Genomic DNA, 15,786 nt, shown 5'->3' with positions numbered 1-15,786 from the left:
CTAAAAACCTAATCATAAATCTATCTTTGTGTAAAGTACAGTTTACTTTCTATGTTCAACACTAAATGCACTTGGCTTCCCGCCCTACAGGGAGACTCGGGAATCGGTTCACCAGGCCCTCCAGGCCTCCCTGGGCCACCTGGACCCCCAAGATCACGCAGTGTACCAGTAAGTAACAGCGCTCATCGTTCTACCACTTGTGTGTTGATATAATACAGCATATTTATTGATGCAGTCAGAGTGAACGACAAGATTTTTGAAGCGTAACAGAGCTCTCCATGTGTGTGTCTGTGTGTGTGTGTTTTAGTATGGAGCAGATGCTCTGGGTTCTGGCTTTGAAGACTTGGACAGTGACACTGAACTCATCAGGGTAAGATAAGAACAGATAATAACCAGTGAGGTGGATGACATAGTCTGATACTTAAAATGACATAGTTGAAAAAAACAACCCTTCTCCTTCTCTCAGGGTCCTCCTGGTCCACCAGGGCCTCCAGGGCCTCCTGGTGCCTATGGATCTGACATGTCAGCTGACACAGCTGAAGGACTCCCCTCTGGTCACGACGGCCCCTCTGGTGTCCCCGGAAGAGACGGGGCCCCAGGCAAACCTGGAATACCAGTAAGTCACAGATACCAGAGGACATACCGTGTTAAACTTACAGTGGATTCTGTTTCAAATATGTGGGACGAGGTAAAACCTGCAGATCAGAGGTGTATTTTCATTGTTGATATGAATCGTTTAGCAGTTCTTGAATGAGTTCTTTAAATAGAGACACACAGAGGCTGCTCTTGGAGCTACAAACACATTTCATTGAATTTACAGCTTTAAAATCGAATGATGTTTCAAATGCTGCATCAAAAGACAGTCCACCCTTTTGATGAGGATGAGCAGACGCAAACTAAATTACATCTCTACAATGTCAGCACATCCTTGAGTACAGGTCTTCAGTCTGTATTTGCTTTCAAATTCTCTGAAACGTGCATAAAATGATAAGACAAAAGGTTTTTCTGACTGAGCTTTTATCCTTAACTGAACATTGTGACCACAATCTCTAAACTGATCTCACTGGAATACACTCACTTCTAAAATGTAATAACACCGCAAATATTGATGTCTTATCCATTAGAGGAGGATTTACTGACACAGACTGAAGACATAGAAATACCAATGAGGAACAAATAAAGTTCCAGTTTGCCTTTAAAAGTTTCAGCCCTGTAGAAAGTTGTGCTTTCTTTCTTACAACTACATTATGTGTAAAATCCTTTTCTTCCCCGTCATGTTGTACCTGTGTCTGTCTATCTTTTGTCTTCGTAATCGTTATATATTGTGTGTCTTTATTCAGGCATATAGTTGTATATGCTTTTTATAAATCTTTTTTTGTTTTCCAGTTAAAACTCTACCCCCCACTGGGACGATGGAAGGGTGGGTGAAGTGTTCAAGTGCACAAAAAACACTTTTAGAGTGTCAGGGGTAAACATTGTAGCAGCTAAATCCAATACAATTGAAGTTACTGGTGACTCCTTCTTCAGACGTAATAAAACAATAAAAAAAAAACATAATGTGCCTCCATACTGCTCGTGGTGTTTAAGCCCAAAAGTCCATGCATGCCCTTGGGCGAGAGCTTGATGTCGGGGACAACACTTGGTTGACACCATATGAGCAGTATGGAGGTATGTTAGGTTATTTTCTGTTATTTTCATTACGTTTGAAAAATTGATCTCCAGTAACTTCAATTGAATTGGATTTGGCTGCAGCTCTGTTTACCCATGAGACTCCAGAAGTGTTTTGTGGACTCAAAAACTTCACCCACCCCCCCATCGCCCCAGTAGTGAGTAGATAATAAGTGAATTTACATTTTCTGTGAACTATCCCTTTTCCAGGATGCTGGAAGTAGTAGTTATGAGGGGGCTGCAGCACCGTCTGCAATACAAAAACAAACAAACAGACCAATTCTATTAAAACTTTCATTTCATTTTGTACATAACTTTTAAAGAGTAACAAAACAGCAGGCCTTATATTTTGAAATAAAATATTTTTTGAATAATATTTCATTTCATTATAGGACTTTGATTTCTGTTTTCTGTGTAATCCAATCACAAATGTGGAATGTGACGAGTCAATTAGTTTGTTTGACCTTCTCTAAGTATCACAACCTGACAGACTTCCAGTGTTCCTGTTAGTTTGTCTTTTCTTAAATCACACTTGATAAGTGTTTGTGTGTTTCATCTCTCTCCACCTCTGTTCCCACATGTCACTCCTTAATATCCTCACCAATCTTTATCCTGCCCTCATGTCGTCCCTGTTCTTCATCTCCGACTCCCCTCCCACCACCTCGTCCTCCTCTCCGTTCTCATTTCAGATGATAGTGGATTGGTTTAGTGGTTCTGGGCCCGATGAGTCGGGTTTGAGCGCAGTGTGGTCCTCGGACCTCGGCTCAGACCTCGGCTCCGGTTTCAGCTCTGGGTTCAGCTCTGAATCCGGTTTGGCCTCTGGGTCTGGGCTTGTCTCCGGGTCTGCTTGGGGTTCAGGCGAGGTATACGGTCGTGGGTTTGCTTGTAAACCAGCGAACACTAAAAGGCAGAAATACATTCAGGAGACAGTGCATTGAGGCAAAGTGAAAAAATAAACAATCACCATTTGATTGAGACCACATGCCCCAATGCTCTGCCCAATGACTGTAGAGTATCTTCCACCATGTTGTCCTAACCACTGAATGGCAGCTGAAATTGTATTTAACCCAGGTGACTGAGGTGTGTGTGCGTGTGTGTCTGTGTGTGTGTGTGTGTTTGAGTGTGTGTGTGTTACTCTTCACACATGATCTGCCTTGAATTCTCTCTGTTCGTTTGGGGCTCATTCACTTCCAGTTAGCATGTTGTCATCACCAAATGAAACATTTCAGCATGAAGTTTCACTTTACATGACAAAGTGACTGAACAGTGAGGAAGTGACCTGAGACTTTCTGAATTCATAACCTCAGCATCAGCTGCCTTATGCTCTTTTTTCTCCAGCATGGTGAGGAAACAATTCTGCCTTTTGTTCTGGTCAGGTTTTTTTTCTCTTTTCGCATATTGTTGTATGTTGGCTGCTCTCTACCAAGGTGCACTGATGTGATATTACTTTCAACCACGGCCATAACGATCCTACAACAGTTCCTTATTTTGTGTTCTGGTTTTATGAATTGGTGAGAATACTTTTATTATTTATAAGAAAATGTTGGACCAAACCGAAGAGTGGCCTCAGAGGGAAACCCATAAACCTGATTATTTAGAGCAGAGCATGAATATGCAGATTCCCTGAGAGACAATACATATTTTTCTATCAATTTTTGTAACTTTATTTATTTCATCTTATATTAAACGATTTCTTCAATAATGTAAAAAACATATAATCTCACATTGTCAATGTAGAGCCTACACATTACACACATCACAAGATAATATTTGCAGACAATAAACTAAATTGGGCAAAACAGTAAAAAAAAAAAAGTTACATTACTTTTTGTTGTAATACTCATTTTGGCCACGTGAGGCTGCCATTGACCACTCACTAAGTCTGAACGGGTTTCGAAGCAGTCAAGTTTTCTCAAAGGTGATTTGTAATTTCCTCCATGAACTTTAAACACAAGTTATGTGTTCGCAAATTCTGCAAATTCATTTCATATCTTTGTTCTGGCTAGAGTTGTGTTTTAAATTGTTCTTTTCACGAACTACAAAAATATCCGAAATAAAAACAAAAACTCAGGGGTTCTGCATAAATCTGCCCAGAAAATGTTCTAATGTGGAATCTGCCCATTAAAACATGAGAAAATCTGGTGCTTTTCACCTGAGCGAGAAGGGGCAGTAGAGATTTGAAGTCACCAAGATACGGCCTAAAGATTCTCACACACACACAGACTTATTTAAATGATCTCTGCATAAATTCATCGGTGTTCCTTAGAACTGAAAGTGATACCAAAGAAATCTGAGGCCCCTGGTACACGGAAGAAACATTGCTGTACTTTGGTCTGCTCCTGCTTGGTTAAAGGAATACACTGATCTTTTCACCTTTTAAGTGATGAGACAATATCATCCTTCCATCTTCAATTCCTGACGCCATTGCTTCATGCTGCATTTCAGCTGAATCAAAATAAGCTCAGTATTACAAATAAATGTTAATTAAATGGCAGAAAAAAAGTAATGACTTTGCATGCAACCAATTCCGTTGTAAGATTTCTGTCAGTTGGTAAAATTTGAATTTGATATATAATACAACACAAGTCTTAACATTGTTGGAGTGCGAGCATGTTGTATTGTGGTGTGTTGAGGTGATGCAGAATAGTGTTGGAATGGATGATCTCATCACTTAAGGAAGCTCACTGTATTATTTTACATTGACATGCTGTCATCATTGAGTTCAGTGATGGCCAATGAACAGCTCACTATCAAATTGTGCTATTTCTGTACCAGCCTATTGTCTGTGAATTGTCACTGATTTATTTACTTTGTGTGTCCAGGGTCCAGCAGGAAAGGATGGGACTCCAGGTCTACAAGGAGCAGGGGGAGAGAAGGTGTGTACATCCAGATACATGGGGTTCTTGCCTGGGAGCTTGCTAAGCTCTTGGTTATCATCTTTGCTAAAAGTCGTGAAATTCTCCAGAAATTCTCTGGATCTAATCTATTTTCTTCACTTTATCAGGGGGACCAAGGGTTAACTGGACTACCTGGGCCAAAGGTAATGTACTAACTCAAAGTAAATGAAAACACCATGTGTGTATCACCCCAGATAGTTTTTTTCAGCTTGGAACAAATCAAAGGATAATGTTAACTGGGCAGATTTTGCTAATAGTAATCTTCCCATTTCTCTTTCTCTCTGCAGGGTGAATGTGGCTCTCTGGGAACACCAGGGCTCCCGGGGGCCGAAGGGCCCAGGGGCCCGCAGGGGGAGAGAGGCCTAATAGGTCCCCCAGGACTGCCTGGACCCCCGGGACCTCAGGCAACCAAATTCTTTGTAGAGGTGCGCTATTGTTATGTCTACCACCTACACATACACATCCCTGCTGCCACACAGACTTACAATAAGAGAAGAACAACAAATAACATTAAAATGTCGTACTGATAATTATTTTTTTGTCAGGATATGGAGGGATCAGGGAAGAGTGACATGCTCCTTGGAGCTGGAGTGAAAGGCCCACAGGTCAGTGTGTGTGTGTGTTATTATATGCTATCCGTATTGAATCATTTACAGTAATTTTTTGTGTTTTTTTCTCCCAGGGTCCTCCTGGCCTACCTGGCCCACAAGGACCTAAGGTAATCTATTTATAAAGGTTGATTAGAAGTACTCGTTAAGCCTTGAGACAGTAGCTATTATTGTAATATATTTTAAACAGGTGATAATGCTCTAGGTCAATCTTTCATTTTGCATTTTGTGAATAAAGTTGAAATGTCAATAAATTCCACTCCTCTCATATATAAAACCCAGTTAGAGGTGTGATTGACAGTTGTGTGAGCTGCCAGAGGGATACATCCTGCAGCATCGGTGTAGTAGCCAGCAATACCCTTATATTTGTCCATTAGCGGCTAATTCAGTTTGCACAAAGGTGGCCTCCTCTTATAGTCTTGTGTGGTTTAATAAACAGAATTTCCTTGTTACTAAAACTGATGAGAAGTACAATTTCAACAATTCATCAACACAATGCATCAGGCAGTCATAAATTAATACCTTATATATGGTTCTCCTCTTACTTAGTTTGACTTTATTCGTTAAAATGCTAAATAAATATTCATGTACACATTTCATTGCTCCTTCTCGTTCACTGGTTTAAGATACTCCCTCATGTCTTCTGTAGGGTGAGGACGGAGCCCCTGGATCTCCAGGGCTCTCTGTGAAGGTCAGTTCATTCTCAACTTGATGTTTTCTTTCTCAAACAGCATATGATTCCCTCTCCTGTCGCTCAGTCTTTACTCTTTATGTTTGATCGTCAAGTGGTTTGTATTGTTAGTTCTTATTGTTTTGTCATTCTTTATGATTTTGAGGGTTCACTGATACAAAGGGCGAGTGATTCATAAGCATTTCTAGACCTTTGTGAACCGATTGTTTGCACAAGAAGCATTGACTGAGGTTGCCACTCCTCATGCTATGTGTGATTTCAGGGAGAACCGGGAGACCCCGGAGCAGAGGGTCTCCAGGGTCCTGCTGGACTACCAGGAGTTCGGGTAAGGGAAATTACCAGGGAGCAATTCAGATCATTTGGCTTCTTGTCCATCTTTATATACAGTCTATGGTCAACCGGTACAGCCCCAATATGTTACAGCTAAATGTTTGGCACGAAATTAGTACGCTATATTATTTCCCCTGAATAATTAGTACAGTAGTTTGAATATCATTAGGTATATTCATCATTAAGGAACCGGAAGGAGCCATGTGAATGACCAAAACAGCTTGAATGTAGCAAGGAAGTTTACTAGTAGGAAACTATTAGCTGGTTTTGGTAGATAGTAGCTGATGTACCATGTCAAACTGTTGACATGTGTTTCTTAATTTATTAATTAGTCACTATGGTGCATTTACTGCTCTGAACCAGCTGCGTTGAGCTCACAAAAACAATTAATGTTCCAAGCTGACTGTGATCATATGTATACAAATATTAATTAGATTCTCTACTGCATAGGATGGCTGCTAACACATTTACTTTGTATTTCTCTTTCCTTCACAAACAGGGGGTGAAAGGAGAAAAGGGAAATCATGGACCAAAGGTTTGTTGAGCATATCACACTTTTTTCAGCATTCGGATGCTCTACCCTTTATTTACCTTTTATTTTGATAGAGTAAGACTGACAAGTCTGTTTTCCCTCCTGAAGGGCGATCGAGGCGCTGATGGACTCAGTATCCCAGGATCACCTGGGCCTCCGGGACTGCCTGGACCTAGTTTTAATTTGCAGGATGTATGTACACATATATGCACATACACGGTTTACATAACAAAAATATTTGTTTTGGGCACCAGGGTTTGAATTGCCACTTAGCATCAGAGATAACAGCTTTAAATGTTGGTAGTATTGTCTTTAGTTGGACCAACTTCTATTTTAATGTAAAATCATGGAAATATTTTTACAATGCAAAATGATTAGGACCTTGATTTTTTTCAGAATAAGGTTGAACAAACCATGTTCAATGTAGCTCACAAGATGAACCGCATTGTGGTTTGTGAGTATTATAGGATAGATTCAAATGTATCAGAGGGGAGAACTGCCCCAGTCTGTGATTGGTGAGGAGTGCTGTCTGGACTCAAGCACCACAGCACATAGTGTGTTTGGAGTTATGGTCTGCAGTTGATAATGGATTGTAACGTGATAGATGACAGTACAAACCACAGATTTGATTTCACAGCTGTCATGAGGAGCCAAATCCATTTTCAAGTCCTGTTTAGTGAATTTAACAAATATCTAACCATGTGAAACAAGCTCACAGCGCTCCAACTCACTCAGCGTATGTTTTGTCTACAGTTGCTCCTCAACGTTACGGATGGAATTTTCAACTTCACAGAGATCAGAGGACCACCGGGGCCCATGGTGTGTAGAAATAAACTGTCAACGCAAAGAGACAAAGTATTTTCTGATGTTCCCTGCTGCCTCGTTTCACAATTTCCGAAGTTTACAGATTACAGATAATAAAGACAGGAGGTGCATAACAAAAAGACTATGTTGACTGCAGCTACTTATATATACACTAATTAAACTATTATAAAATACTTTTACAGTCATTTCCACTACAGCAGAGCTAAATGAGCTGCTGAATCGTCTTCATTAACAAACTTCACTGTAACATTATCCTTTTTGATGCTGGAGCTGCAGTTTTGTTTGAGGTTTCTCATTTATTGACATTAATCCTGCTGTGCTGCTTTTGCTTGTATGTTGTGACTGCATGTCTTAATGCATATGAATGTGTGTGTCTGTGTGTTGCATGTGTCCGTGTTGCAGGGCTCTGAAGGCTTGCCAGGCAGAGCTGGATTTCCTGTAAGAGCAGCTTGCTACATTACGACTTACGCTGAGCATGTGTATCACCAGTTGAACACTTTCTACAATATTATTTGCAATGTAACACTGTTTTTTATTTTATTTTACCTTTGCTGTCATTTGGCTAAACTGGGTAGGTAGCAGATCTACTGTAATGTTTTTTTTTTACCATGGAAAGGAATTATGTAATAATTTTAATTTACATTATTGGAAATTCTTTTAAATATTATCATGCTGGTTTGAAGTCTCAACTGTGCCTCACTGCCGTTGCTTTTCAGGGCCCCAGAGGACCAAAGGGAGACATAGGTCCGGAGGGTATCCAGGGGCCTTCAGGACTCAAGGTGAGTGATCAGTGAGCTGCAAATCAAAATGTGCACTAGGATAGATAGCATGCCATCACGTTGTCTAATAGTATTTGGTTTACTGAAGAATAAACACTGAAACCCCTCCAACATGTAACAAGAAACAACAGAGTGTCTGTAAATGCAGAAAAGTTTTGGACATTAAATGTCTTTGCTCCTGTAACAGGGAGAAAAAGGAGAGGCAGGAGTCACCATTGCTGCTGATGGATCTCTCTTATCTGCACCGAGAGGCCCCCAAGGGCCCAAAGGCATTAAGGTAAAGGGACCCTTCACCCGTAAATGACTCCACTACTTACCGATGATTTGAGCCTCACTACAATGGTCAGATGGCTGCGCAGTCATTCAGTAATTTCATATTCGGTTTCCTCCATCGGTGGTCCCTTCTTCTTAATCTGCACACCAGACACCTTTTGGACAGTAAGAAAGACTCCAGGTCGGCCTGCACTAACACGATTCCATCAAACTCCACAGTAGAATTGGAATATTATGAATCACAGCTGCAATGCTGCATTAGTCAAAAGGACCTGTTTTACTGTTCTTCAAGTCACTGTCAGTCCGACTATTGAAATATAATGATAACAGAAACACAAAGATCTAAACACCACATATTAATGCAGGTCTTAAGTTTCAATAAATACATTAAAGCTCAGTGAAGTTCATATAATAAAGTTTATCATTGTAAAACACTTCACACCACATAATCATTGTATTCTCATCTCACATCTGAACTGTCTTGTATTTTGTAGGGTGACCGTGGGTACCAAGGACCATCTGGAGTTATGGTGAGACATTAATATCTACATGTTTCATCACTTAACTAAATAATAATATCATATAAAATAATATATGATACATCTTTTTAGGAACTTTTTAATTTATTGATTAATTTGTTTTAAATACTTCATTAAGTAGATGAGTGATTGTATTGAAGTGCACAAACAGTGTTTATGTGTTTATTTCAGGGCCCAATAGGACCGCCAGGACTAAAGGGAGAATATGGCTTCCCTGGTCGGGCGGTGAGTGGCTTCTGTTTATCTGCATGTGTATTCGTCAGAAAATAAACAACCCATCGGCAGTGAGAGTGTTCTAAGGAGCTTGTCAAAAGCTAATGAAAAAAATAAATAGACCCAGTGTTGAAAAAGCCTATTCTGTAAATCGATCTTTCTATTTATTCACTTCACTGTGTTTAAATGCGACTTTTAACTGGGAAAACTTTTCTTGATGATGATTTGAGTGGTTTGTCGGCTTGGCTTTTCAAATTATGCCTTCTGCATTTATACAGAGAACTAAAACTGATTTCATTCTTTCTCTACCTATAGGGGCGACCTGGTTTGCCTGGAAGGAAAGGAGACAGAGGAGAAGCTGATGGCCTGCAGGTAAGACAAAGCACCGTCAGCCCCACAGACTCTCTGTCCATTACCTGCTCAGCACCCAACAGCAGACAGAGCCAGTCAGACAGCAGCCAGAGATTTGTCCCAGGAGCAGGAGGAGTTCAAAACAGAGCTGACAGACAGTGAATATTGGACTTAGTTTCATCAGATGAACGTCTTGTATACTTGTTTTTAAAATGTTCATGTCATTAACTAACTTTATTGTGACATCTTCATGATTTTAATTTATGATTTGGAGCAATAGTCTGATCAGGTATAGTAAGCTTTCGATTGTCTCTTTAGCTCAATTACTAGCAGAGGTATCTTAAAAAAGGGGTTTTGGACGATGTTTTTGTTGAACTTGACTCCTCCTTCTTTTTATCTTGTCGTTTGCTTTGTTTGTTTTTTCTTTGTTCCACTTTTGTTTACGTCTATCTGTCTTTGTTTCCCTGTTTCTAAAGGCTTCTGTGTTGTGAATTTTTTAAAAAGGAAAAAAATCCCTTCAACTTTATAGATCGATAATATGTCAGGGTTTTGTTTCTGTGTCTCAGGGACCACCAGGTCCTCCCGGCCCACCTGGAATTCCAGGAAGAATTCTTGGTCTCAAGGGAGTAAGTATGAACCTTATACACACTATAACAGTTTGATAAACTTTAGAAGCTTTTCATTTTCACTAGGGGATATTCTCCAAAGTAACTTCAGTCAATGGAATCATTTTACTGACGCTGTAATCTCATTTAAAACGTAAAAATGTAATTGATTAAGTGTCAGTCTGTGGAGCACCACTATATTTAAATGTTTTTTAGTTATTTTTAAACGCATAAAGATCCTAACACAGGTTGATTCACTAGAATTGAAATTTTAAAACTTCTATTTAGTCTGACTCTGCTGCTCTTCTTTGAATCCTTAAAGACAGTGTTCCCCGTGCGCCCCAGACCGCACTGCAAAAAGGGAATAGTAAGTGTGAGTTGGACCACCTGATTGGTCAGTTTCAGACTGAGATTGACCATCAGTGGTTCTGCTGGTGTGCGGGTGTAGCAGCATGGCAGCTCTCTGGTCTGGGCTACAAACAGCAGCCCATTCCTCCCCTCCTCTCATTTTTCTCCTCCCCTCCCTCTCTGCTCTCCCTGCGTCCTAATGATCGTTGGTAAAGGCTCCATGTTTGTGGGTCTGGCTCATTTCACCAGGCATTAACATTTGTCCTGTAAGCAGCTTATTCTCCATCATTCAAGACAGATCTACATGTTAAGTGGATTGTAAGTCGTTGCCAGATATGAGATAAAAGATTCATTAGCTACCTGCTATTGTAAATTGGCCATTAATTTAACGCATCCACTAAGATCACTGAGGACAAATGCTATTGCCCCGTCCGTCCTTACTCTCCTCATCATCTCCAGGAAGAGGAAGCTGGATGAAACTCTGACAGGGAGGAGAAAAATAAAAAGTTGAATCTAATCCCTGTTGGTGCCAAATCACTTTCAGTTCAACTGGTTCAAACAGGAAACTAGAGAATGTATTCATAAATAAATCTTGGCTACGATAAGTTTTAAATTGGTATTTGTTCCAAAGAAAAGCTGTTTTCTTAATCAGTTGTACTGAAAGTGTGATAAGTCAAACTCCCTGTGCTCGTGGTGTTGGGTTTTCTGGGTTCAGCTGTACAACCTTGTGTCTGACCATCTTTTCTGAGTTTCTAATACACGTTTCCTGAAACTTCCTCTGCTCTTCTCAGTAAACAGTAAACACTCAAGGGACACTCACAAAACCTTTGACTTGTGTTGCAAATCAAACAATCAATTATCTTTACCCACAACCAAACACTGCCATCAAATAACATTCACAATAATAACACATGAGTACATGCAAAACAATGCACTCTGAGCAAAGATGGAAAAAAACATTTTATGGAGAAATGAATAAAAGTATTTACTGGAGCTGTTCCTGCACTGATTTAAACCTTTAAATGTAAACATGAAAACCAGCGGCAAAAAAAAAACGGTATGATTTTTATAAAGTAAGCAATACCAATCATTTATTCTGCGTCAGCATTCTGCCTCTGGGTCGGGCCACAGGACTTCATCTTCATCACAGAAAATCCTCTCCTTTGCTAAACCATGGGGAAATAATCTTTGGCGAATCCAGACTTGAATAGAACCAGATAGAATAGATTCCATAGATCCTGTATCATCCACTGATAGATGAAATCTTCTTGGGTATGGAGGTTTTGTCAACCCCATGCTAAAAAATATTCTATTAGGTTTAGGAAGAGTATGATGAAAGGGAAACATAGCTATTGATTAAATATGCTCATACTCTTTGACCAATTGGAATTTTTATGTTGCTCTCTGGCTTCCTACATAGACATGTAGTTGAGGTTAATTGGTGACAATAAATTGGCTCGGTACATGCACCTGATTAGTGTGTTTTTAGACAGCAGATTGAATCCAGTGGGGGTTCATTGATGTGAGGCCACAGGACATAGTATCAGTTTCTATGGGCTAAGTGTCGGCTGCTACTTGGAGTCTTCAGTGTGTGGTTTAACAGGAACTTCCATGATGGTGACTCTGTAAAACCCCTGTGATGAAACAAGGAAACCATTCACATTCACCATGTTGCTAATAACCCAGCCCTGCTTTCACCTTAATCCCTAACTTTGTACAGACGGGTGGAGGGTGTATACGTGCAGCTGTCTATAGCATGCATCCCTTGTATGTAACAGGTGTTGGTGTGCAGTGCTGACAGCAATGTTTGAATATAATATAATATTTTGAATATTTTGCTTTTTATTATAACCCAAGTTATACTGTTCTGTCACACATTCTGTACAGATGTTTTACTTACACAATTAATTCAATCCATGTTTTCAGCAGTCCGCAGATTTGTGTACTTGTGCATATGTGTATAGTATCCATCTGATGCTAGTGAGCATGTATGTGTGTGTAGGAGTCAGTGACAAGGGGAGATTCAGCTGGAGCTAAAGGTGACAAAGGAGATGAGGGGATGCCTGGAGAGCCAGGTACATCTGGTAAGAGCTCTACATCATTAATGTTCCGAATTGCTCACTCACAACTTTTGTGTGTGATTAACACTATGATGCTCAATCAAACAGTACCAGTACCTTTACATGAAACAGTAAAGCATATGGGAATTCAAACTATTTGTTTAATTGCAACCTCCTATGTAATAAACTCTTTTTTGAAATCCTAAATAATTATACACATGTATTATTTATGTCATGTTTCATCTCAGAATCTGGATTTCTGGATGGAATTGTGGTGAGTACTAATTTACTCTATAAACTTCCTGAAGAGTTTAAACTTGTTCTTTGTGTCAACAATTTATCTAAGAGTGAGGTTTTTTTGTAACATTATAGCGAAACTTATACATTTTTTTACATAGAAAATATTATTATGTTAAACAAGAATATTTAATGTAATGTGGAAGGGGTCATTTGAAGCAATGAATCATATGCGGTTCATCAAAATGGAAATTGCCTTGATATCCAACTGGTGTCTGGCTGCAGTAAATGTCATAAACCCTGCTTGTGCCATGTAAGAGGATGGGCCATGGACCATCTAAATATTCAAAGTACATACGTTTCCAAAGATGGTTTCTGTAATTTTAGGTAGTTATATAACAATACGAAAGATGAACCTGCACAGAGAAATGTCACATGACTGCCGTTCCACTCCAGCTCTATAGATTCTCTCATTATGATTCAGCTCATTGTTCTGGTTTTACTACATCTACCTTTAATACTTTAGTCTCACTTCTCAGATCCACTTCAGTTCACCAGTTTTCAGCTGAAGTGCCTCATTCAAAACAGCAACAACAATCACATTTTTAAGCATGACTTTAAACCTGTAGAGATGGTGGAGGCCAAAATAGAGCAAAAATAAAATTCTAATTTATTGGCTGACGAGACACAGTTATGATCAATGTCTGCTACAAGTAGAAATAGTCTACTGTTTGTTTACAAAATAAAGACAGCAACTTTATATGGTACAGCTTGTTCCGTTTCCCAGAGGTGGCCAAAAATAAATAAATGCTAAAAAGGTAAATGACTACATTTTACTTGCTAATATGGGTGATCTATACCCATATCATCACTGCCACTGAAAGAAGCTCCTGACACTTCCATCCCTCTGCTCAGTGGTACTGTGGTTGATCTCTGTTGTCTCTTCTGTCAGGGTGCGAGAGGAAATCAGGGGAACAAAGGTGAAAAGGGAGAAAAGGGTGACACCGCTGGGCCTGGTCCTCCGGGAATGCCTGGCAGGTCAGGACTTGTGGTGAGTTCTGATATTTAGAAACTCCGTCCTGACGGTACTATAAGAACCTCATTACTGAGTTACAGTTTTTCTGAAGTTATTATTGTATTTCTGAACCTGTAGGGTCCAAAAGGTGAGTCCATCGTGGGTCCTCAGGGTCCCGTAGGTCCTCCTGGCGTGCCTGGAGCCCCTGGGTTCGGGCGACCCGGCCCCCAAGGCCCCGCTGGCCCCGCTGGCCCTCCGGGACCTGCACCTCCATATGGATCTGGTATGTATAAAAGAGAAAGATGGTGAAATATTCAATCTCTACTAAGAAATGTTTTAGATCAAATTCAGTACATATATAGTGTATGAGTAAAAGCTGACTAAGATGTTAGATGTAACTCTTATGTGTTGTCATCAGCTGACAGCGTACCTGGCCCTCCTGGTCCTCCCGGTCCACCAGGATCTTCAGGATCCGGCAACCTGGTACCAAAACACGCTTTAAGTTCCAACCTGCTTAAAAGAAAAAATGATAAAACTACAATTTAAAGCGATTGATAACTTCATAATTGTCATTAAGTTACAGCTCTGATGCTGTGGTGTTGTGTGTGTACAGGTGACCGTCTATAAATCAACTCACGCTCTGATCAGAGAGAGTCAACGGGCTCCAGAAGGAACCCTGGCCTATGTTTCTGAGAGAGGAGGAGAGCTGTACATCAAGCGGCGGAGCAGCTGGCGCAAGATCCAGGTGGGAATATGGTGGGCGGACATGATTCTGCTTGGTTGGATGTTGGACTTTCCCATTCTGTTTATCAATACTTTATCATCCATGAACACACATATGTACATAGGTATTTTTTTAGACAATAAAATCAGCAACATTCATGTTAAGTACCCATCTGCTTATAAGCGTATTTGACCCAGAGTCTGTGTATGTGTGCGTTCGTCTTACAGCTCGGAGAGTTGCTCCATCACGGACCTTCCTCCTCAGCAGATTCTCAGACGCTCAGCGTATCTGGAGAATATAGCAGACCACAACGGAGCCACAGCCAGGTTCATGCACGTGCACACACACACGCACTGGCACACACACACACACATAGTGTTTATGTGTGTATGGACTTAATGACTCTAATTTATTTGAAAAAACGTAGGAAAAAAAAGTTGGAAAAGTTAAATCCACTAAAACAAGACAAGATCATCAGTAATGCACCTTCACCTCCCACAAACTAAATCATCAGTGTGATAAGATTAAACAGAAAATATTCTGAGGAGATGCCACAATGAGGCGCTCTTTTCTACAGAAGCGGTCATCTTCTCCATAAACTTAAGGTCTTGACCATATTATGTTATGATTTGGCTCTTTATTCGGACTGAACAGAAAATCTATAATTACAATCGATACGTCACTTTGTAACCTTGTTTAGATAAGTGCTATGCAAATACTGTCATTATTATTATTAATATCATTATTATCTGCTTCACACTTGATAATTTTATTGTTAGTTACCCAGAGAAGTGCTCTGCCAAGTTTGTTACGATTTAAACATGTGGTACTTTCAATTTTGATTAACTTTGAATAAACTGGCAAAGAGCGCTCTGTAGCAGTCAGTGGGAAGTGGGGCAATGTATGTAAAATACACACATGAACAGTAACAAAGCTAACTCAGTTATATATTTGTCACTGCAGACAAACCAGGTAGGATGAATACAAACTTTTCTGACTTCACTCTGCACCAAAGACTGTTTACAAAAAGCTCTGCACACAAACAGTGAAAAGTGACAGTATATCGCACAACTATTTGAGGACGACTCACT

At 40.0% G+C, this 15,786-nt stretch overlaps 1 protein-coding gene across 1 annotated transcript in view; it reads left to right on the top strand.

Annotated features, from left to right (window-relative positions):
* col15a1b (collagen, type XV, alpha 1b) overlaps positions 1-15,786 on the top strand; it is a 49,580-nt gene that overhangs the window by 29,680 nt on the left and 4,114 nt on the right. The window contains exons 13-39 of the mRNA XM_062405356.1: positions 91-168; positions 308-370; positions 467-616; positions 4,491-4,544; positions 4,673-4,708; positions 4,853-4,990; positions 5,111-5,170; positions 5,248-5,283; positions 5,823-5,864; positions 6,127-6,189; positions 6,694-6,729; positions 6,835-6,918; positions 7,480-7,545; positions 7,954-7,989; positions 8,268-8,330; positions 8,518-8,607; positions 9,098-9,133; positions 9,314-9,367; positions 9,671-9,727; positions 10,273-10,332; positions 12,662-12,743; positions 12,968-12,993; positions 13,909-14,007; positions 14,110-14,254; positions 14,390-14,454; positions 14,585-14,716; positions 14,923-15,021. Coding sequence (XP_062261340.1) covers positions 91-168; positions 308-370; positions 467-616; positions 4,491-4,544; positions 4,673-4,708; positions 4,853-4,990; positions 5,111-5,170; positions 5,248-5,283; positions 5,823-5,864; positions 6,127-6,189; positions 6,694-6,729; positions 6,835-6,918; positions 7,480-7,545; positions 7,954-7,989; positions 8,268-8,330; positions 8,518-8,607; positions 9,098-9,133; positions 9,314-9,367; positions 9,671-9,727; positions 10,273-10,332; positions 12,662-12,743; positions 12,968-12,993; positions 13,909-14,007; positions 14,110-14,254; positions 14,390-14,454; positions 14,585-14,716; positions 14,923-15,021 — 1,950 coding nt within the window. The remainder of the gene's footprint in view (positions 1-90; positions 169-307; positions 371-466; positions 617-4,490; positions 4,545-4,672; positions 4,709-4,852; positions 4,991-5,110; positions 5,171-5,247; positions 5,284-5,822; positions 5,865-6,126; positions 6,190-6,693; positions 6,730-6,834; positions 6,919-7,479; positions 7,546-7,953; positions 7,990-8,267; positions 8,331-8,517; positions 8,608-9,097; positions 9,134-9,313; positions 9,368-9,670; positions 9,728-10,272; positions 10,333-12,661; positions 12,744-12,967; positions 12,994-13,908; positions 14,008-14,109; positions 14,255-14,389; positions 14,455-14,584; positions 14,717-14,922; positions 15,022-15,786) is intronic.

Source organism: Platichthys flesus, chromosome 14 (genome assembly GCF_949316205.1).
Source record: "Platichthys flesus chromosome 14, fPlaFle2.1, whole genome shotgun sequence".
Taxonomy (NCBI): domain Eukaryota; kingdom Metazoa; phylum Chordata; class Actinopteri; order Pleuronectiformes; family Pleuronectidae; genus Platichthys; species Platichthys flesus.
The sequence above is the reverse complement of the archived record's forward strand: the minus strand, read 5'-3'. Positions and strand labels throughout refer to the sequence as shown.